This window comes from Haliotis cracherodii, unplaced genomic scaffold (genome assembly GCF_022045235.1).
Source record: "Haliotis cracherodii isolate W230 unplaced genomic scaffold, xgHalCrac1.p SCAF_10, whole genome shotgun sequence".
NCBI lineage: Eukaryota > Metazoa > Mollusca > Gastropoda > Lepetellida > Haliotidae > Haliotis > Haliotis cracherodii.
In genome coordinates, this window is record NW_027266265.1 from 38,445,593 (window position 1) to 38,468,906 (window position 23,314).

The following is a 23,314-nucleotide window of genomic DNA, read 5'->3' on the forward strand; positions in this document are numbered from 1 at the left end:
CACGCAATTGGGACACCCTGACATGCATCAACCAAGTCAGTCAGTCTGACCACCGATTCTGTTAGTTGTCTTTTACAGCAAGGATGGGTTGCTGAAGACCAATTCTACCTCCGATCTTCACAGGTCCACAGGGCTAGTGACTAAAATTAATTACTTCCAGCCCATGCAAATGAGATTAATGCAGTAGTGAGAAATCAAGTCACACCTCATCAGTAGGCAAGTCTGTGTAACTGATGAATGGACAAGCAAATAGTTAGAACTAAATGCACTGAACAATTCAATAACATTGCAATTTGTAGTGCACCATCAACAATCTCAGACATCTGATCATGTGACTGAAGGAGTGAGTGAATGCTGTTTAGTCAGCAATATTCCAACTATATCACAGCATCCACAAATAATGACGTCTTGAAAAGGCAAACACGAGTAACCTTTAAACACATATACCTAATTAATACCTACAAGACAGGTTTTGGAGAACAACCTTTCTGCATTTGATTTCCTTGAAGGTGAGACATTTCATAATTTCATCCTAAATACATTTCACATCCAGTCATGTCAAAGGCTACTAATACCTCACACTGATGAAATTTTATTTCAGCATTGAAGAGTTGTCACACTAAAGAATAAAAGACTTGTGTTGTCTCACCTTTGGATGTCCATTAACAGCTGCATCATGAAGAGGCGTGTCATCATCAAAACCCTGAACATTAACATTGGCACCTGCTTTCAATAGTTGCTTGGCAACAGAAAGCATACCTTGGTTACATGCTTCATGCAGTGGTGTCCACCCTAGAACAAAACAAATATTGGTTTTGCAAATAAGCTCAGAAACCATAAGTGTTGGGAGAATTTAGCTAAATTGATATTCCTTGAACTTTCACATACCCTGAGTACACAACCACTTTTTTCAACATTCATGCATGCAGTATTTCCCATGAAGATCACACAATTAAAAGTAGTCACAGCTCTCATCATGTTATCAATTACTGGAGAAATGATTATTCAATTTTCAGGATAGGGAGACTCTTCGTGTGAACATAAGGCTGTATACTGAAATTAAACAATGAAAAATAATTTCTCCATGAAATCATGCTGCTGTTTAATAAATACACTCTTTTTTTAAGTTGTTGATTAATGATTTGAGGAAAATAAATGTTTTCATAACAAGGTTTTCTACATGGTACATAGAAAAGGCAAACCAATGCCTAAGAACAAAAAGCATGACACGATTGACTTTCCACTAAAGAAGCTCCTTGTTTCAGACCACAATATTTGTACCTGAGAGTCTAATTTGACATAATATTACAAAAACACATACACAAATCATGTCTGTAAACAAAATAAGTTCACAAAAATTAAGATGCAAAAAGCACTTATTTTCCAGCATAGCCTAAAATTGGTCTGAACAAATTATACAAGGCTTTATTATACATGGTGTCAATGTTAAAATTGGGACCATTAACATTTGTTACAAGGTCATTACCAGCTGAACTGGTCTTCAACAAATCAATCATTTATCTACTGAAGAGTTTCAAATTTCTATTCCTAAATCATCATGTACAAACTGAACATGCCAAAAAAATGCTTCAACATAGTTAAAAAGTGTCTAAACCAACCTGCATAATCCTTTATGTTAACATTGGCCCCAGCTTTGATGAGCCTCTTTGTCTGCTTGACATCGCCTCGTTTGGCAGCAGTATGTAGAGCTGTTTCACCACGATCATTACGCTTATTAACTTTTTTATCTATGGGAGTTCGCTTTGATGATGATACAGGGGTGGTAGGAGATGATGGTTTGGGGGAAGATTCTGAAGCAAAAAGTATGAGGGAGTTGTGAAAATATGATCACAGACCAAAATTACTTTTGTTAAAAAAATAATACAAAAACAATCCCCCCCCTAAACATAAACTCCCCATTTCACAAAATAATAAAAACCTCATTTCACAAAATAAAATAAGAATGGCATTAAGCATACATAATAATGAAGAAATGGGGTCAGCATAATAATCAACTCCATAAAACACACGTTCCATCAGCATTATTAACATCAATATCCCAGGTGTTATATTGTGAACACTCATTATAAATCAATGAAGCAACATGGTTTTTTTCAAGTACTGATGTACTGATTGTGAATATATTGACCAGACTGTCAACAGGAAGTGGCTTACAAATCTAGGCTAGCTCTGCATTTCATGTAAGGGAGATAATTCATGCTGTCTCGACAGCCATATTGTTGACAAGCATAAAATATGTGCAGCCTGCATACCATAGAAAAAAGCTGAATATATAATCAAAAGCCTGATGTAACAAAATATTACTATATATATTACTGATAACATGTGTCACCTGCATCATTGTTAATCTGACTGCAAAATAAACACATTCAGTCTCAAGCTGATTGTTATGATTTTAGCTTGCATCTGCACATTCCTGAAAAATATTGGATGTAATAAACAATGACTGTTGTCTAGTACTGTTCCAAAATAAGTCTACAAGACAAACAAAAAGCAAACAATATCTATCACACATTGTCACAAGCTGCAGAAATCCTTTTTACCATGGTTACTAAGTAAAGGGTCACGAGTGTCAAAAACAAACCTCCTTGTGAAGCTCCATCGGTCATTCTCATGAGCAATGCCATTTGTTGTCTCTCCGAGAGTGGAACTGTAATGCGTGATATGTTTCCTCCTGGAGTTCGAGGGGTGGGCATATTCCCGGGCTCAGGAGAACTGTCTGGTATCAATAATGCTCGCTTTCGTTTTGAAGTGATTCTCTTATCTATGGGGAAACAATGGAGCAAATAAACAGATGAAAACAACCAGGCTAAACTATGTTTTTCAGAAAAAAACTTTACATAAAACTTACATTGACTTACTTTAATCATGTCTTAGCTGATGTATTCTAAGAGCAAAATGAACAGAACACATTTGTTCAACAAGCCACAGAATTGGACTTTGAACAATGTTGAAGTGCAAGGCTAATATTTTGTCATCATCGTGATTACTTAACTGTTCATATCAGGTATGGCCATGCTGGCAGTCTGTTACCTTAGTCACTAGTCTGAACCATGTGTCCATTAAAACTGCTTTCAGCCAAGTAAACTCAGGTGAAAGGTGAAATGGGTTCTTAACATCGTGTTTATTATTATTGCACTTATATACCCACCGAGATACCGTGTGGAAATTTAACATGGATACCCCACTCAGACACAGTATACGGACTCCCGCCGACCAGTCCTTGTTTTAGCCCCTTATGCCCAGCACCAGGCAGAGTAACAAGTACCATTGTTTAACATCTTTTGGTATTACACAGACGGGAATCAAACGCCCAACTTTCTGCTCTCCGGGCAGACCCTCTACCACTAGACCATGGAGGCAGTCTAGTTAACTCAGCTAATAATCATGACCCACATACATGATTATACAAAACTCAACTAAAAATTATTTGAAAAAAGACAAATTCAGTACCCTCTAGCACAGACTGACATATTGATTAATTGCAATGCTTGGCAATACAATGACGTATTGTGGAAGTGGCTGATATCGGTATCACGACATTGTGTAAGCAATGTCTGCATCAATCTTTTGTACCACCACCAAATTATCATTACATGTATATTCATTATTACACCCTAATATGTATCTGAATGTCAAGGGTATCCAACTGATCTACAACTCATTTCGGACTAGTGGTTTAAGCAAACATAGCTAGACTTCGGTGGAAAAAAACAACTAGTTACTCCAGATTTTTAAATAGTCTCTGGTTGACAGACCAGTCGCAATGTCTAAAGCTGAATGTATGTAGCAAATTGAAACCACAACTAACCATCGTCTTCGGGTGTAGCATCAGTTACCAACAGCTTCCTCTTCATGCCCTTCCCATCGGACTGAGGCGTCTTAACATATTGAGACTTCTCCTGGTGTAGCAAATAAAGCAGTGAGAGTTATTTCAGCAGTTAGCAAACATACTAAGACAGTGGACACCCACAAACAGCTTCACAGATGCAGGGGTAGACACCACTGGTCATATCTAAGTTAACTAGCCCGCAGGTCATTCCAGACTACTAGCTTTTGTAACAAAACTAGATTTAGGAAGACAACAACTACACTGTATTTTCATTTGTCTCAGACAATGGGTCTATTGGACGTGTCTTTCCCGGCATATGGTAATGTATATCCAGCCACAGCTTCCAATCCATCAAGAGAAACAGTAAAGTGCTAACACTACAACTCTTTTAGCAAGTTTATCCTTGTACAGTCTCTGGTACTCTGGATGACTCAAAAGTACCAATGTCAGCAGAACAATGATTACTCTTAGTTTCAGATGTGGGTGAGTGAGTGAGTATGGTTTTACGCTGCTTTTAGCAATATTCCAGCAATATCATGACGGGGGATCCCAGAAATGGGCTTCACATATCATACCCATGTCGGGAATCGAACCCAGGTCTTTGGCGTGACGAGGGAAAGCTTTAACCACAAGGCTACCCGACCACCCCAGTTTCAGATAGAAAGCCAGGAAAGTACTTAAATAGCAGAGATAACATAACCACAAAATGGTTACTGAGATGCATTTGTCTTCTATCATATCGCAAGATATACTATTAGGTGAAAATCATGATCTTCCTTTCACAATAGTTTGTTTACCTTATTTATGTTCATTTTAATATTTGTTCACAAAACATTACAATAACAACCACTATGCATCAGTGGATTCAATCATCCCATTACCTGAGAATATGTTTAGAAATTATCATAAACAACTTGATTTATATTAGCAGTGATCCTGACAATAAACTTGTAGCATCATGAAATATTAATGCCAATCCACATTAAATAACATATTATCTACCCAATAATTCAAAATACAATGTTAAAAGACTTCATGAAATCTGGCGACTTCTATTGCAGTGATAATGTGTCTAAACGAAAGTTGAGGTCAAGGTCTGAGTATGAGTCATCAAGATAGTGATAGTGGTTACAATCTACATATGGCTCAGTGAAATGAGAGATGTCTAACACACATATATCTACATGAAAAGCCACTTGTATACAGTTCATGATATCACACTATTAATAAATAGGTTATGAATATATCCATTCATTTTGACAAATCAAGAGGTTATGGCTGCCATTCTGAAATATGTTGAGTTCTTCCCAAAACATGTTGAACTTGAAGGCAGTCTTTCTTACACATCCAATGTCTCAGGAATAAAAAACTGATGTTCATCACACACTGACATAAGTTCAACAAGGGGAGGTGTTTTACTCCATGTGGATTAGACTTTGATGTTTTCAACCATTATGTCAACAAATATGTTGAAATCATTGCAAATTCTCCTTATTTTGGTTCATCCATGTTCATGGAATGCATATTCTTCCACCGGAATGTCTTACAAGCCTTGGTATAGTTAGCATGGTTAGCTGAGTGCATGGTAATATGGGAATCAAATAAAATCAATAATTGTTAGTTACAAATCTTGTTTAACAATACATACCTTTCTAGGAGGTGATTTCTTCTCTGACATGTCTGGCATGCACAGTATTTTATACCGTAAACCAGGCATGCAGAAGCTGTCATTAATAGTTCTTGTATCACGTATCCAAAATATAAAAACATCTGAAGACTGCTTGTGTCTTTCTTATGCTTGGCATCTGTATTGAAAACATAGAAGCCCCATTATGAAACATGAACAGCAGTTGGACTTACACATGTATTTACTATTCATAGTTCTGAATTTCCTACTTCCTTATATCTGGAATGAAAACTGCAAAGAAAGACACATGATGTTATTTCATGAAAATACATCATTGGTCATGTTGGTAGAATGATAATTTCATCTATATTATGCTGATAACACTAGTGTGAACAATACATATAGGCTCCATATGATACACGACATGTAAAATAATGTACACATGTAATAATACTTACAACAGGTCACAATGGCCATCTCAAGCAAAATGTAAACAAAGCACGACTTTTTGAATGTGTTTTTTATATCATTCCATGTGTATAATAGACTGCATCATCAATGTTGATTGATTTTCATGCGAAAATACAGAGATGGTGTGGTTAACAATACACACTAAACAAATGACAGATTTCTGCAGTACTTACATAATATTACCATTTACCCTGTATACCATCAATTACTACATAGTACCCAACACAAAGATTGTGGATGTAGAGGTACATGTATATGAGAAAATGTATACATGTATGACTGACAGAATGGCACATTTCATGATATCACAAAATGAACCATGATCAAAACATGTCATTGTATACGGGTCACAATAGTCTCAAAACAGCAAGTTCTAGTTAACAGAGATCATGACAGAAGGATCATAAACATATTGTAAACAAAAGGGTTCACTCAACATGATCACAAGACAAGCAGAATATCCATAGTCTTCACCAACATAAAGGAGGCAGATTGTTTATCTTGATCAATTTGAAAATGGTACACAGTAGGCATATTTCGCTATTAACTTAAAAAAGGACAAACATTATCAAAAGTTATGTGGTTCAATATTACATCATCATGCTTGAGACTAAAAAAACCTGCAGCAATACAGATTATGTAACCCAATTCGTGCTGTGTACTTCATTTCATTAAACAAAAGATATGAACACTGAACTGCATTGCAGTTTGTCTAGTCATGCAACTGACATACACGACTGTCATTCGGCGATATCAACTTACATATGCACTCTACATGTTTCGAATCACGATACATCAGAATATAGTGGACATGTATGCTTGGGTTTTTCCTCTAATATCACGAAAATAATAGAAATATTGTGTAAAATAAGGAATGAGTGATGTCACTCATAAGCGCCATGTCTTTGCAGGCACGCCAAAATAATTACATGAATAGAAGAAGAATTGTCGGGTCAGATGCAATAAGGTAAACACTAAAATGTTTAAAAGTTTAATCACGTATATTATCCATACGTATTGAGGATATTTGACGATCCTACATTATTGAATTAAAAAAAGTACGAAAACAAAGAGGATATTCATGGCTTCCTCAAAAACAGCATGGCGACATAGCTCAACAGTAAACAAACTTTTGACGTTATTATTGAATTAATTTCATGCAAATTATAAGAAAAAATACAGCATCTGACAGAGAAATCATTCGGGATTTGTGTACAATTGTTATTTTTGCATTATAACAAAGGATAACAAAAATAATACATCATAAAGTGAAGTACTCACCTTCGAAGGACGCGAGGCTTTTACTTTACGCGGGGTGAATAGTCTTGTTGATTGGCTAAGATGCAACTTCCTTTGCACTTGTAATAACATCTGTCATTGGTCAATTTTCGGCCATTGATTTTTCTACGAAAATGGCCATATGATTGCAAAACATGGGATAGTCAGTGACACCGTTTCGTGACAAGGGACTACAATACTGCAAGTGTTTCTGAACTTGAATCGCTTAGCCAGCGAAAACATAATACTGATTTGACCTAACTCACAACTCAGGTGTCATATGTTAGGTTAAACGAAGAATGTTTTGATCATTACATCACACACATTTTACGTTGGGATGTGACATTGAAATTAGGTAGAACGCATTTCCCTTGCCTGTCACACACTGCAGTACAAACATTATCTGTAGGAATATTATTGTTATATATTTACATGACCTTGTCGAAGAGAAGGGGAATTTAATTAATAAAAACGTGGCGTAAACCTTGATATTTTGTATTTACATAAGAAACTTTTACAGGGAAAATGAATAAAATTGGGAGAATTTATCCCTGGAAAGATGGGTTATTTATGATTAAAAGACATCCAAAAAGTATACTTTCGAAAGGACACCCAAAGGACATTGCAAATCAACCAAAGGAGCATGTGTTTCGATGTCAACAGTGTAGGAAATTACGAACTGTTTCAAGCCTACCTTCATTCAACATAACAGGATCATATGGAATCTTCCATTCACAGAGAAAGGTTTGTATTATTTGACTTAAATGAAAAAAAAATATGTGGCAAGTCATATACACTTTGAGTAAAAGTTTCATTGACTTTTAGGGACTTGTTTGACTGGTCAGAATCTTTGGTTTAAAATGGGAGGGTATACCTTTATGTAATACATTGACTATTTGCTATCAAAATCAGATTGTTTTTCTGTAATGAAGCATGTTTGTACTGTTTTTTTCTAATTATGATGGGTGATGGTATTTGATATATACACAAGGATTTGGTTCAAATAGTCATGATTCCTTTTTACAAAAACACATATATAATAAATGTGTGTTAACCACATAAAAAAACTTATGAGCATTCTGGGTTAGAATTGATCCTTAGAAAACTATACTGGTTGTAAAACTTTTTGATGGATTGTCTGGTCCAGACTCAAATGTTTCAGACTGCCATGATGTAGGTGGAATATTGCTGACTGCTGCGTCAAACAAAACCGTATTATAAACTTGAAATAGATATTATAAGTTGTATGCTTTTCCCTGGGAGAATATGGTTTGATGTGCTCTTTCTTTGGCCGTGTACCGAGGTGACAATACAACGAATAGTCAGGCTTGTTGACTTGGTTGATTGCTAGTCATGGTACCCCGACGGTGGGGTCATTGCTCATTATATCAATTGGAGAATTGAAGAATATTGAAGATAACATTGCAGTGTGACTGTTTGGGAAATATGCAAGTTTAACACAAATTTAATGACGCACATACACAAAATCATCCACTAAAAATGCAGATCTAATGCAAGTTTTCACAAAGTTCCACAGAACAGATGCAATATATTGTGTAATATATCACAATACATGAATCATTATTACAATACGAAAGCCAGATAGATACCCATCACTGCGTTGAAGTGACTTAATGGATTGGATAGTCAGACTTGGTGACTTGGTTGATTGCAGTCATTGTACCCCAATGGTGTGGATCATTTCTCATAATATCAATCAGTGGATTGTCTGGCCCATACATGATTATTTAAAGGGTGCTATCATAGTGGTGGAATATTGCTGACAAGAAACAGAAATATGTCATAACATTGTAATAAATATTATAGGCTTGTCCCTCGAGGAATATGAATTGATGTTCCGTCTCACAGTGTGGCCGGGAGCAGGGGTGGCCCAGACATCAAAGGCGCCGCAATTTGCTGTGCAGAATTGCGTCCCTTGGGCACGCCAAAAACCTATGATTTTGGGTTCGAATCCCGGCTTGCCCTGATTATGTTTCTAGGTTTGTCAGCACCATACCCATGCTCGTGGGTTTCACCGAAATGGTAAACGTCTGAGACCTGCATCACTTCGGGCTTTCCTCCCACGTTAAGCTGACACGCCATAATATAACTGGAATACTGTTAAAAGCGGCGTTAAACCCAACTCACTCACTCCCAGTGTGGCCATGCACAATGAGGCAACATCTTCAATGAAATAATGATACTGCCAAATTTATCATTTAACATAATTTGCAAAATGGAGATTGAGAAGCAAAGCGATTGTTCCCATATTGACAGATGAGCTCCAGACGATAATTTGTTTATATTTAGGCTCCGTGCATCCCATACATGTGAGGTAGATGCTGATATACATTGCACAACACTGTTCTAGAGATCAGAAAAATATCTGGTTCAATGACGGCAAAGTACTTTAATGTGGTACATGTATGATGCATTTCACACTAGAAATACATGGTGATATGTAGACTAACATCTAGTCTCTGAAATGAACATATCGTACAGAAAAAACAGTTGTTCAGTTATCTTAATAAAAATATAATAAAAGGGAGCCCAGTGACTCTCTTCATTTTCAGATACTGCAGTAATCTAGACTTGCCAAACATTATAGACTTGCATGGGCTGTATTTGATATATATTTGTATCAGGGTCTGTAAGACAGACTAGGTGGTATGTGATGGGTTTACTTCGGGGGCTTTCTTGAAATTGCGGTGAGGTGTCAGCGTCTGTTTTTGCAAGTACTTGCAAATACTTTTCTAGTTTTGCATGTGTGGTCATGAGTTTTTTAAAGTACTTTTATTGCTGACTGCATTAAAAATATGAAGCATTTAAGATTTAAGTGCGCCCTTGAAGCACCAGGAACTTACTTAACCATGCTATTTGCACTTTAGTACAAGGAATTTCAATCTATTAACTCTCACTGCCCCAGCTATTGGTCAGAATACCCTCATCATCAGCTCTCATTACTGGTGCCAGAGTGACTATGTTGTCCTGCAATAGCACAATTAAGTTATCAGGATAAACTGAGAGTTTAATGACGTCAGCAGTAAGTCAGCAGCGTGCAGGTAATTACTGGAGATGAGGGATGGTACATTGTTAATTGTCATGTTGTAAAAGCAGAGCACTTAGTGGTCAGTGGACCGTGGGGATGGTGGTTCCCATTAGACGATTATATAGACAGTGTTTGTGTATGGGATTACATCAGTCAACCAGGTGAGAGTACATCATTATCTAGACTGATGATATGACTAGAATACTGGGGTGATTATCACTTCTCATTAAATTGGTGAGAGATATTAATTGGTCTCCAGTACTGTGTGCAGGTTTGTAAGGAGTAATGTTGAAATTGTATATGAAATCATTCAAATTAATCAGTATTGACAGATACTCAGTGTTCGCGTTAACGCAGAAACCTGCGTTTTTCACGCATTAAAATCATATAAACATGCAAAAAATATTTTGCATGCGTGTTTTGCACACACGGATTGTGTTATACTTAATTTTGTATTAATACCATAAAATAAAAAACTATTCAAAGCTGATAGCCTGCTTACGATGTTCAGACGAAAATAAATCAAAACCTGGAAACTCCCATTGCTAAAAATAGAGTGTGGCCAGATGGCGCTTTGAATTGCGTCCTTATGTTTCCATATATGGTCTTTGGGCAACGGAATAACTAATCTCAGACACAGGACGTCATTCGTTACTATCGATGGAATTCCTCAGAAGTCGTTCGTTTCATCCAATCAGAGCCTAGCTTACAAGTAATAGTCGGTAATACGAACGATCATAAACAGAGCGACGGAAGAAACTTCCACACATGGGCATGTGCTAACAACAGTCATATTTATTTATTAATGATAGAACGTTCATTATATCAAAACTGGACCGTAAGCTAAAGCTTGGTCATAATTATTAGCTGTACTTGTACTGATTTTATTGAAATAAAAACTTCACACGCGAATTATTTGAATTGAAAATTTATTATTTCATTTCTGGAAGGCACTGTACAAAAACCTACCGCGAACACTGATACTCCTCTAAGGAGGATGGGCAGTGGTGACTGAGTAAATGTTGTTTTCCACCACAGTAAATGATCAAGTGACGTTAGGTAGCCTAGTGGTTGATAGCGCAAGTTAACAATCAATGCTTTGATGACACAGTCAACAAGATCACACACGAAGCCTTGGTGGCTGAGTGGGTTAAGTCACTGACATTGTCTGAGGCAGCTAGATGCCTTACTCTGGGAGTGTTGGTTTGAATCCTGGATGAGACGCCACCCAAGAAAGCTTCATCATACTCATACGTTGATATTTGCTCTTGCTATCATTAATTGGCCATGTTCGTGAAATAAAATCTTATTAATCTCTGACCTTTTGCTCCGAAACAACAGCTTTCTGCATGAAGATCTGGGGACCTCTCTATTGTGTTGGGTGAACCCTGAGCTAACTTTGAACACCCAATCTAAATGAATGTTCCTGAGCCAATCAGATGCCAGCTTTTATTAAACAGTTTGGCTCCATTTCTTTACCTCCTCCATTCATACAGAAGAAAACCCACACAGAACACTAATACAGTCATGCCCCGCTTATACAGACTTCAGATATCCAGAAACCTCCGTTCTCGGACGATTTTCATTCAAAACGAAATAATTACTATATAAATTTACCCGTATATCCGGAAATTCAGTTTCCGGAACCGGACAGTCATTTTCATACACAAAACACTGAAATGCACACAAAATTGTCTCACTTATCCGGACAATACACTTCCGCTGGTGGTAATCCTTTGATTCGTGAGAAGTCAATTAAGCAAGTGACACTGAGTTACGTTTGAGACGAGGTTGTTTATTGTACATGTAATCCCCTTCGATAAATATGGCATCTGTGGAGGTCAGAGGTCAAAGTTGTGTAAGTATGGCACTGAATTTGGACATACCATAGGAAAATCGATAATTGGTGACAGTTCAAACTTCCATGACAGACTTTGTCATCTGTCATGAGTTGCATAATTGAAGGGAAGTAACTCTTCCAGTAAGAAGCTGGTTTCAGTTTTAAGGAAATTCGTTTATACAGACGAATTGTGAAATGACGCAAGTGTCCGTATAAACGAGGCACGACTGTATTCCCTTAAGTGTGAAGATGCCATAGCACTCGGTAATGACAGCGTGTGCAAAGTTTCTGCAACAATATAATGGTATAGCCTCTATTATCTACATATGGAAGTGGTTTTTTTAGAGAAACTGAAATCAAATATTTGGGTCTGAATGTTGTCATCATCATTCAAATGTATTGTATAGGCGTGAAAGATCTCATTTTCATTTATCCCACCTTGATATTGCTGGAATATTGCTTTAAGCGGCATAAAACCATACTCACTCATTTTTAAAAAGAAAATAAATCCTGTGTACTATTTCACTTCGTTGTTATGAGTATACATTCATGGTTGTTTATGTGTTTCATCTTTGTACATTACAACTAACTGAAAGAGCAGCAGTAGAAATTAGCACTAGTCCTGTAGCCCTTGACAAATTGCCCAACAGTTAAGGTATCATAAGGAGAAGTTGAAATTTTTAAGTGTTTTGTTATATGTTAACATTATAAGGACTAGTGGACTAAAAATGTTAGTTTCTATCGCTGAAGAGTGTATGTGTTGGGTCAGAAAATAGTTAAAAGTCAAAAGTATTTATCCCAGACACATGGACCAACAGCCTCTGAATTTATCCATCATGGTCATATTTGTACCAGTCAGTGTTTGTTACATATATACTGGTTAAAGGAAAATCTGTATGACCTGTTCATAAATAATGATCACTTCAAATACAATAATCTGTTCATGAATGATTATCTATGTAAATACAATAATCTGTTCATGAATGATTATCTCTGTAAATACAATAATCTGTTCATGAATGATTATCTCTGCAAATACAAGAACCTGTTCATGAATGATTATCTCTGTAAACACAATAATCTGTTCATGAAAGCTTATCTCTGCAAATACAGGAACCTGTTCATGAATGATTATCTCTGCAAATACAATAATCTGTTCATGAATGATTATCTCTGTAAATACAGGAACATACAGGAACTTGTTCATGAATGATTATCTCTGTAAACACAATAATCTGTTCATGAATGCTTATCTCTGCAAATACAGGAACCTGTTCATGAATAATGATCACTTCAAATACAATAATCTGTTCATGAATGATTATCTCTGCAAATACAGGAACCTGTTCATGAATGATTATCTCTGTAAATACAATAATCTGTTCATGAATGATTATCTCTGCAAATACAGGAACCAGTTCATGAATGATTATCTCAGTAAATACAATAACCTGTTCATGAATGATTATCTCTGTAAATACAATAACCTGTTCATGAATGATTATCTCTGTAAATACAATAATCTGTTCATGAATGATTATGTCAGTAAATACAGGAACCTGTTCATGAATGATTATCTCTGTAAATACAATAATCTGTTCATGAATGATTATCTCTGCAAATACAGGAACCTGTTCATGAATGATTATCTCTGTAAATACAATAATCTGTTCATGAATGATTATCTCTGCAAATACAGGAACCAGTTCATGAATGATTATCTCTGTAAATACAATAATCTGTTCATGAATGATTATCCCTGCAAATACATTAACATCAGGGGAAGGAAGGGGAAGATTCTGAGTGAGGAATAACTGTGTTGTGTGTAAAACCCTCTTCTCATGCCTCTCGAATAAGAACACTTCCAAAATAGACAGAAGACTAGGGAGGCAGAAAGTGAAGCTTTTATTCAATGTGAAGTCATCAGATAGGGGTTGGACAGGTTAGACACTCCTTAGATGATATTTGTTAAGTCTCTTCTACTTGGCTACAGGGAAAGGATTTGCACTTGATTGACCTTTACATCCAGGCGAAAAGTGACACCACGTTTTTCTCCAATAATGTCAATGCTATATTTTAGGGTTAACGGCAGTGTCTTCTTTTTGTTCCAATGCTTAAAGACATTCATCATAAGAACTATTATTTTGTTATTCTATAATTTCAGCAGCTTCCATTTGGAATTTCAAAATGCCTCAAGACAGAGATCCAGGCTTTTTCTAATTTGTTGAAGAGATCTGGTTTCCATAGCAACCATGAGTTAATGCAACTGTTTGGATTAGGTGAGTATGGTGCAGTTAGCATGACCAGTGTTGACAGACTGACAGATGAAATAACGGTCAGGTCAATTATTAGAACTCGGCTGGATGTGTTGTGTGGTTTATAATTGACAGCAAACTCACTTTGCTCTATTCACTTTTACCATTATTCATTCATCATGACTAGTGTTCGAAATTTAGGGGTGTTGTTAAGATTACCTACAATAGTATTTTAATGATGAGACCCACATAAAGCTTTAATACTAAACAATAGGTGATCATTATCATCATCACCTTTTACCCATCATTACTTTATATGGAAGACGGGGCGGTAGGTAGACTAACATCTAGTCTCTGAAATAAACATATTTTACAGAAAAAGTAGTTGTTAAATTTAAGTTATCAAATAGTGGGCACGGGTGGCCCAGTCTTCTAAGGCGCCGCGATTCCCTGTGCAGAGTTGCATCCCTTGGTCACGCCAGAAACCTATGATTATGGGTTCGAATCCTGGTTCGCCCCGATTATGTTTCTAGGTTTGTCAGCACCATACCCGTGCTCGTGGGTTTCACCGAAATGGTAAACGTCTGAGACCTGCATCACTTCGGGCTTTCCTCCCACATTAAGCTGACACGCCTTGATATAACTGGAATACTGTTAAAAGCGGCGTGAAACCCAACTCACTCACTCACTCACTAGTTATCAAATATTATAAAAAGAAACCCAGACACTTTCTTCCTGATACTGCAGTAATCTAGACTTGCCAAACATTATAGACTTGCATGGGCTGTATTGGATATATTTGTTTTTGGGTTTGTATGACAGACTAGGTGGTAGAGTAACAGTAGTTCTCGCTTCACATTGAGGACTCTGTTTTTATCCCCCAAATGGCACAAGGGGCGGTCGGGTAGCCTAGTGGTTAAAGCGTGCGCTCGTCACGCCGAAGACCCAGGTTCGATTCCCGACATGGGTACAATGTGTGAAGCCCATTTCTGGTGTCCCCCGCTGTGATATTGCTGAAATATTGCTTAAAGCGGCGTAAAACCATACTCACTCACTCACCCCCTAATGGCACAATGATTGTGGGAAGCCCACTTTCAGTTTCCAGCCATGATAGTAATTTATCCTCCAAATGTTTTTCACAGGGGATATTGCTTGGGTGATACATTTGATATGAAAAGACACTTGGGTGAGATTCTCTGTAAAGATTACAACTGAACACCGTTCCTACTCATGAAGCCATGAAAGACAAATCTGAGTTGGAAATGAGTCGGACATACATACATCAAAATTAAATGAACTTTTGATGGTGTTGATAATCACTCCTTAGATGATAAATAACCAGGACAATCCCTTATGCCTGACCAGGTGTTGCCACATCAGTGTTTACAGGTGTGTACAGGTGTGTACAGGTATGTACATATACTGACGAGCTACCGACCCAGCATGGTTGTGGAGGTATGCGTGCCTAGTCTTCATGGCAAGTTTGTAATAAGTGATGGGATTGGCTGACATTACACTGAGGAAACTGTTGTATTTTTTTTAGAATTAATTTTTCTGAGTAGGTCACTGAAATAAAGGATGAAAACTGATAACATACACTTGGGGGTCAGAAGGGAATCTGTGCACACCAACGGAAGTCCTGTTTTTCAGATGTTATCTTACTCGCTATGCCCGTTTTGTTTTTTGATGAAGTGGGTGATTTGTATTATTACTACTGGTAATACCACTGTGTGCTGCTGGTTGCCCCTAACAGGACATATAATCTAATCTTGAGGAAGGTTTCTCAATGTCAAAGTTTTCATACCAGAAACGTTCTACCTCTACCAGGTGAACCCTCACCAACTTCTCATCTTGAGCTTTCACCCCCCCTCCATCCATCCCCACCTCCCCTCATCTACAACCCTGTGCCATCATTTACAATTATCTGCCCACATCCACAACAATTTAACCTCATTTACCCTCTCCTACAACCATCTACCCCCATACACCCTCATTTACCCTCTCCCACAACCATCTACCCCCATACACCCTCATTTACCCTCCTTCAACCATCTACCCCCCCACACACTCATTTACCCTCTCCCACAACCATCTACCCCAATACACACTCATTTCCCTCTCCCACAACCATCTACCCCCATACACCCTCATTTACCCTCTCCTACAACCATCTACCCCCATACACCCTCATTTACCCTCTCCTACAACCATCTACCCCCATACACCCTCATTTACCCTCTCCCACAACCATCTACCCCCATACACACTCATTTACCCTCTCCTACAACCATCTACCCCCATACACACTCATTTACCCTCTCCCACAACCATCTACCCCAATACACACTCATTTACCCTCTCCTACAACCATCTACCCCCATACACACTCATTTACCCTCTCTTCTCTTTTAGATCTTCTCACCCCTAAAACATCATATCCTGCACTCTGAGACTTTTTCTTGGCTTTCATTTGCCTCATTTTGTGGCGATTTTATGAGCAAATAAAGATGTTGTTGTACGAAAGATTACAAAACGGAGCCGGTTGTGTCATTCTACCAAGATGATCTTTGAGTTAACCATTCACATGACCTCATCCCCTCTAGATATGTTTTCATCGAAATGACTTGATTCATGAGCAATGTCCAATTCCACAGAGAAGGGGGGAAATTTTGATGAAGCAGACGGGCCATTTACTTTATGTTTCAGCAGGCCCCCCCCCCCCGATTATGTTTCTAGGTTTGTCAGCACCATACCCGTGCTTGTGGGTTTGACCGAAATGGTAAACGTCTGAGACCTGCATCACTTCGGGCTTTCTGCCCACATTAAGCTGACATGTTGTGATATAACTGGAACACTGTTAAAAGCGTCGTTAAACCCAACTCACTCACTCATTCAGCAAGCCTTTTGTAAATTTAACTGGCCACTGGCCAATGGGCCAGCAGTTAAATTGACCTACCTGCCTACCCAAACCCACTGCACTGCACCACACTACACCACATCACACCACAATCTACATACACCACACCCACTATCCCTATGTCTGTAAGTCACAATACTTTGAGCATGAAGTACTGGTAATAAATCAAAATTATTTCCCTCCATTATCACTGCAAGCCATTATTTATATTCAGATGATGCTGTCTTCATTATGCACAGTAAGAGTTCCGATGACCTCCAGTACAGGGCTGATAATGTTCACATGTGTTCATGCACATCAGCACCAGCCTGACTTTGTGACCAGGTCAAGCTATCACCTCACGCCTTAATCAAACCAGGCTGGCTGTAAATGTTTTTTTGGCCTACTTTCATTGGTGTCAGGCCTCCTCCCCTGTGGGGTGAGGGCAAGGTTGTCTGTCAATACCTCACTGCATCAACATGGGATGTGGCCAGCACACATGTGTCACTCCTCACATGCACTGCCAGCTCCTGTTTGATTGGACTAAAATAGATTTTTTAAAGTCATTTTTGTGTGAGAAGCTCTATAAAACCCTTGTAATGTCTGTTGTTTTGTCTCAGTTGGGTCAGTGAAGACTCAAGGTCATCATCACTGCATTTAGATTTAAGGACAGGGTTACTTATTTTGAGTTCTGCATGATCTTGTTTTGTATTTGTTTATTTATAATTGGATTTTTTTATGAAGTGTCACTTTTATCTGCGTCATTCAAAGTGTGTTGGATGATGCTAACAGAATAACAAGTTGATCGTAAATAGGGAACTGTTTGATGTGTAAAGTTTCCGTTCAGTGTGTTTCTAAAATGTTTTTGAGGAAATATAACTACCGGGAGATGAAACACTATGTCCTCATTAGCTTCTTATTTAATTTTATTGAATTTGAATTGAAAACTGATTTGGCAATGATTGTGATGTCTTTTTACATGTACGGTATGTACAATTTGTCCTAAAGTTGGTAACACTAGGGATAAATTGCACATCACACAGTCAAGGTGAATTAGAATGTCGAAACATATGGTGATGTGATCTATTAATACACAGACATTTAGTTACTGAAATGAAAGTATTTGTACCGGTAATTTGTTTTTGTTAAATTGTCTCAATAGAAAGGATCATAGAGAATCTTCTCATTTCCTGATGTGAAGAAGTATAGATTCATCAAAGTATCATAGTCTTGCTATGGATTTTTCGAATATTTTGTTGAAGTGTCTGTTTGAGAGAACTACCGCATAGATGTAATAACCGCCCCGCTCTAATAAGCGCCCACAGCGAAATTTGCTAATATATTGGCTAGTGAACAATCCCAATTAGCACCCCTTGATCAATGTACACAAGACTTATTTATTCGCGTATGATATGCACTCTTGTGTTATATGCACCCTTAATCATGGGCAATTAAATTCTGGAAAAATATATCTGTCATATATAAACATTTCAGGCTGTCAGCATAAACCACAAAATTTATCTTTCAACTTTCACCCAAATAATATTCTAATAAGAGCCCCGTATTTTTAATTTTGAAAGCACCCAAGGCACTTATTACATCGAAGAAGATAGACACACCCTTCCAAATTTTAGTCCATGCTCTGTCACTCCCATATCCATGCTCATTGGCAATGTCTAACGTTCAGCTGATGTGTCAGCATGGGAAATTAATGTTCGCCTATAGCCCCAGGCCAGTGGAAATGTTGTCTGGCTGATAGGATATGACAAGTACTAGTCTGTTGGGCAACCAGGATCCACACTAAGATGTCCGATAATAACATTACTGACCGGTATCACTGTAATGATATTCCCTGTTATGCTATGCAGGCACTTTTTAATATGCAGAGAGTAAGATTATCGCATGTGATTGTCTTGTAAAATATGTTGTAAATATAAATCAGCTGTTCACATATTTTCTCTCATGACCTAATGATATAATAACTACAGATTTATAAAGTGCTGGTATCCAGATCGAAGAACTGCTCAAAAGCGCTTCATTTGAGTCTACAAAAAAAAAGAGACATCACACAGCTAGGAAAACACAAAGCCTCAATACTCCAAGAAAGATTTGGTGAAAAGATAGGTTTTGAGTCTTGAGTAGGACTGTCAATGTTCCTAATATCCAATGGCAGCCTATTCCATAGCTCAGGGGCAACTTTGGCGAAACTCCGACCTCCAAAAGTCGCCGTTCTAACACAAGGCACTAAAGGTGATTAAGTCAAAAATATAGATTAGTGTACAATGAAGTAAACTACAAAGTCAAAGGCACCACTAATTATACCCCCGAGCCTTTAGGTCGGGGGAATATAGTTATACCAAGGTTCCGTCCATCCATCCATCTGTCCGTACATCCGAAAAACTTTGTCCGCACGATTTCTCTTAAACTATTCAGTGGATTCATCTCAAACTTAGTACATATAATCTGTGTCATATGGAGGGGTGCAGTCAAAAGAAAAAAATTGTTTTTATTAATTTTCCACTTTTTAATGAATTTTTCAAACCCTAATCCTATCTTAGCTATTTAATTTAAAACTACTGACACACTAGACAGGTCGGGGGTATTAGTGAGCCATGCTCACTTTTGCCCTTGTTTTAGTTCGTAATAACCGTAGTTCAATATACTATATGCAGCATATAGATCTATACAACAAATGACCGGGACTAAAAAATATGTTTGTTATATCGGTCAGTTCGTTATGAGCATGTTTGTTATCAACATAGTTTACTGTATAAGAACTCAAAATAATTTATATAATCGCAAGGTTAGCACTTTTGTTTTTTACGTATGGAACAATTTGTGGGTCACTGATGGAAATAAACCTGTTTGCTGTAAGTATTGGTAAGTTGGTGCAATCTACTGATCAGTTCATGCACGAATTCGACGAAATTAATGCAATTAATGTGAGATTCAATTTTGAATAAATCAGATATACAGTGATTGTCAGTGAACATGATTTCTTTTGTTCTTTGGTGTCTGGGAAAAATCCAAAATCTTACCTGACTTGTGTCGGTCAGTGAGACTGATAAATTTATTGATCGATTTGAAGTGTTCGAATATGTAACATGTGAACTATTACTGATTATATTTTGATACATAGCGAACAGTAACAAGGATAACAAACTAATAAGATGCTGATTGTTTTATCGATGACAACTGTTCTGGTCGGACGAGCTGCACTTTGGGCTTACTGAACACAAAGCTGTTTTTGCTGCTGTGTTAGACAGCAAGACAGCCAGTCAGCAGAAATATAGGGTGGGCTAGTGCTGGAATATGGGCTTACACTGCAGTATTACAATAGGAATATGTTTTTTTGTTTTGTCATGTGTTTTGTTTTTAGTTCCTCGGCTAATGAAAGTAGCAACACACATGCCCTTAGTGCTAGCACTTGTCTAAAGTTAATTTCTAATGGTGTATGTCAGTCATTGTGTGGTTATACAGTTCAAGTGGTATTAAATTTACTCACTCGCTCCTTGGTAAGGGAATCGGGTGAAAGATGATGACTGTAATCGACCAGGTCCATGATCAACGATCCCAATCATCAGGGTACGATGACCTAATCGACCAGGCCCATGTGAGTAACGATCACAATCATCTGGGTACAATGACCTTATCGAACAGGTCCATGATCAACGATCCCAATCATCTGGGAACGATGACCTAATCGACCAGGTCCATGTGAGTAACGATCCCAATCATCTGGGTACGATGACCTAATTGACCAGGTGCATGATCAACAATCCCAATCATCAGGGTATGATGATACGATCAACCTGATCCATGATAACGATCCCAGTCATCTTGGTACGATGACTTTATCGACCAGGTCATTGATCAACGATCCCAATCATCAGGGTACGATGACCTAATCAACCAGGTCCTTGTGAGTGACGATCCCAATCATCTGGGTACGATGACCTAATCGACCAGGTCCATGTGAGTAACGATCCCAATCATCTGGGTACGATGACCTAATTCACCAGGTGCATGATCAACGATCCCAATCATCAGGGTACGATCACCCAATCAACCAGGTCCATGATCAACGATCCCAATCATCTGGGTACAATGACCTAATCAACCAGGTCCATAATCAATGATCCCAATCATCTGGGTGTGATGACCTAATCCACCAGGCCCATGTGAGTAACGATCCCAATCATCTGGGCACAATGACCTAATCGACTAGGTCCATGATCAATGATCCCAATCATCTGGGTGTGATGACCTAATCCACCAGGTGCATGTGAGTAAACGATCCCAATCATCTGGGCACAATGACCTAATTGACCAGGTGCAGGATCAATGGTCCCAATCATCAGGGTACGATCACCTAATCGACCAGGTCCATGATCAACGATCCCAATCATCTGGGTACGATGACCTAATCAACCAGTTGCATGATCAACGATCCCAATCATCAGGGTATGATGATACGATCAATCTGATCCATGATCAACGATCCCAATCATCAGGGTACGATGACCTAATCAACCAGGTTCATGACCTTTTATCAGTATCATGAAGCTTAGCATGAATAACAAGTGCCATGTGACACACCATTATCTACAAAGCTTATTTTGTCATATACACGATAGTAAACTGACCTAGAGTCTTTATATTACTGTAGCATGCGATTTTATTGGTTTCTAATGATGCTTTCCTGCAAAATCTGGTATAAGATTCGTGATTGGTCAATTTTGAGCACGTGACCTAAGGTAGCTAATCAAATTACAGCAATGGTACCGTCCTCGTGTATGATGAATTTCAGATTTTGACGAAAGGTTTTTGTTAAATCGTGTTATTCTGAACATTTTAAGCAGGAAATCGCGATCTATAATAAAAATATGAAACTTCGGGGATGTATTGTGCCAGGTTACGAGGTGTGACAAAGATTTTTCATGCATTTATTTTGGCATTAAACATTATCAGTGCGGAGAAATCGAGGCGACAAAAGCTGAAATGTCATTTGAATCACACTACACACGATCACACCAAAAAGATGGAAATGTAAGTTTGACAACTTTTAGATATATTTTTGTTGATCTTATTCGTTACTTTGTGTAATATATTTAAAGATTTGATTGACACGTTTTGGCTCTTTGACTTGTTTGATGTGGACCCATTGTTGAAGTGTGTGTCCGAGAAATTTATTTTCAATAACATTGCGGGAAATAGATCTTGTGAATAATCTTTTAATCCATCAATGAAAAATAATAAATTGAAATAAATATGTATTTCAGACATTGTAAAACATGTCAGATGTAATAAATGAATGATATGACAGGTAGGTTCATAAAATTAAATACATGACTACAGCTTGGCTGCTCTACAGGCCTGCGGTGTCTGGGGACTCAGTGTTTGAGTCGTGTTGATCATCGTTTTCCAGAAATGAAATTCAATTTGTTTTTGCACATATTTATAAAAATGATTTTTACATACAAGTCATGATAATCAACAGAAATACTCCTCAGTCACTTTCATTGATAAATTAAGTGTGCCAAAGGGGCACGCAGGTAAGGAATTCACCGTGCCGTCTACAGTTTTAGGTGTGTCCTCGGCATGATGGCACTAATAATTTTGAACCCTGCTGAATCGGGGCGGTCGGGTAGCCTAGTGGTTAAAGCGTTCGCTCGTCACGCCGAAGACCCAGGTTCGATTCCCGACATGGGTACAATGTGTGAAGCCCATTTCTAGTGTCCCACGCTGTGATATTGATGGAATATTGCTTAAAGCAGTGTAAAACCATACTCACTCACTCACTCACCCTGCCGAATCATCAGGGTATGATGACACAATCGACCAGGTCACACATTTTGACCAGTCCATATTTTAGTTAGCTCAAGCGTCAGGCATTGAGTGTTGGCGAACTATTCTGACCAGGAATCCCCAAGGTGTTTGCATTAATGAACACTTGAACTGATGGCTGATAAGTAGTGGGTGTATGGTTATGGAACAGGGTCTACAAAGGTTGTTGGGTTTGAACTAAATCAGTTAGTTAACATC

General features: G+C 37.9%; 2 protein-coding genes across 5 annotated transcripts in view; one reads left to right on the forward strand and one right to left on the reverse strand.

The window, feature by feature from the left end:
• The window catches only part of LOC139454362 (protein phosphatase 1 regulatory subunit 12A-like), a 40,440-nt gene extending 33,177 nt beyond the window's left edge, over nt 1–7,263 (reverse strand). The window contains exons 1-6 of one of the 2 annotated variants that reach the window (XM_071236006.1): nt 7,233–7,263; nt 5,502–5,658; nt 3,833–3,923; nt 2,606–2,785; nt 1,620–1,811; nt 650–792 (exon numbers count right to left, since the gene is read on the reverse strand). In XM_071236006.1, the coding sequence (XP_071092107.1) occupies nt 650–792; nt 1,620–1,811; nt 2,606–2,785; nt 3,833–3,923; nt 5,502–5,570 (675 nt within the window). In that variant the 5' untranslated portion in view covers nt 5,571–5,658; nt 7,233–7,263. Of the gene's footprint in view, nt 1–649; nt 793–1,619; nt 1,812–2,605; nt 2,786–3,832; nt 3,924–5,501; nt 5,659–6,713; nt 6,852–7,232 lie in introns of those variants that run through there. The other variant, XM_071236007.1, reaches the window with a different exon arrangement.
• A 91-nt stretch (nt 7,264–7,354) lies between these two features.
• LOC139454363 (mitochondrial inner membrane m-AAA protease component paraplegin-like) overlaps nt 7,355–23,314 on the forward strand; it is a 67,958-nt gene continuing 51,998 nt past the window's right edge. For 2 of the 3 annotated variants that reach the window (XM_071236008.1, XM_071236009.1), the window contains exons 1-2: nt 7,355–7,973; nt 14,283–14,397. In XM_071236008.1, the coding sequence (XP_071092109.1) occupies nt 7,755–7,973; nt 14,283–14,397 (334 nt within the window). In that variant the 5' untranslated portion in view covers nt 7,355–7,754. The remainder of the gene's footprint in view (nt 7,974–14,282; nt 14,398–23,314) is intronic. The other variant, XM_071236011.1, reaches the window with a different exon arrangement.